Below are 1,039 nucleotides of genomic sequence, written 5' to 3'. Positions count from 1 at the left end.
GCTGTGCGGTGTCAGCTGGCCCCCTGCGGGGCTCCTGGGGGGGGGGGTCCCCCCCTCCCCGGGGTGTGCCTGGAGGAGAGCTGGCTTCAGGCATTTCCCGTTTCCCTCTTGAGGGGAGCAGCGGGCAGGGCCCTGTCTGACAGGAGGGTGTCACCTGTGGGCACTTGGAGGCTCCGGGGTGGCCGGGCCCCAGGGGCAGGCCCACCGCTGGCCACAGGGAGCCCTGCCCGCGGCCGGAGTGCGCCGGGCGCCTCTCTGGTGGGCAGCGGCGGCCGCGGGGCTCCTGCCCCACACTCGGCGCTGGGGTGCAGTGGGCACGGGGCCTCCTGCTCTGCGGCCCTATGGGGCCCCCTCTGTCACCCCCGGAGCACGGGCGCCCTGCCACGGGGCTGCGGACAGGAAGGGCCCTCTGCCCGCGCGCCCCGGGCGGGGTGCGGCTGTGACTTCCTCGCTGGGACGAGGGAGGGAGGGCGGGGCCGGGCGGTCACAGCCGGGCGGTCACCGTGGGCTCCCCGTGTCCTGGGCAGTGCAGCCCCGGGCCTCGAGCCCGCAGACGGCCGGGCCTTGGCCACAGCCCCCGCCCGCCCCCGCTCCGGCTCCCCTCAGCAGGGCGCCCCGGCCTGCGCCCTCTGGACACTGGTGGCCCTGGACACGAGCGTCCGCAGGGCTGTCCTGACCGGGCAGGTCTGGACGTGCCACCTGCTGCCCCCGCTCCCAGGTCCCCCTGGGGGCTTCCCAGTGGCCCTTCCCAGGCCCGGCCTTGGGAGGCCCAGGCCAGCCTGCAGTGACCCCGTCGGTGTCCCCAGCCCGTTCCTGCTGCTGCAGCTCCTGCAGCTTGGGAATGGACGCCGGTCTCGGGGGTGCCGGCTGGCCGGGGGCCACGGGGCCTGGACGGCTCAGCTGGGCCTGCGCAGCTGACCCCTCTCCGTCTCACGCCCCCCGCTGCGAGGCGGCTGGGAGGGGGCTGCTCCCTCTGCTTTGGGCTCACCCGTGTGGGGTCCCCGGCGGCCTCCTCGCGCCTGGGCCTGGCCCCGGGCCA

The 1,039-nt window shown here is 76.8% G+C and overlaps 1 protein-coding gene across 1 annotated transcript in view; it reads left to right on the top strand.

Moving 5' to 3' along the window:
- The window catches only part of METRNL (meteorin, glial cell differentiation regulator-like), a 2,332-nt gene extending 1,414 nt beyond the window's left edge, over window positions 1-918 (top strand). The window contains exon 3 of the mRNA XM_004695507.2: window positions 719-918. Within this exon, the coding sequence (XP_004695564.1) occupies window positions 719-918 (200 nt within the window). The remainder of the gene's footprint in view (window positions 1-718) is intronic.
- Window positions 919-1,039: the final 121 nt, after the last annotated feature.

The sequence above is a fragment of the Condylura cristata genome, unplaced genomic scaffold, assembly GCF_000260355.1.
Source record: "Condylura cristata isolate star-nosed mole 26May11 unplaced genomic scaffold, ConCri1.0 scaffold00068, whole genome shotgun sequence".
NCBI lineage: Eukaryota > Metazoa > Chordata > Mammalia > Eulipotyphla > Talpidae > Condylura > Condylura cristata.
This window is presented reverse-complemented; position numbering and strand designations above follow the sequence as displayed.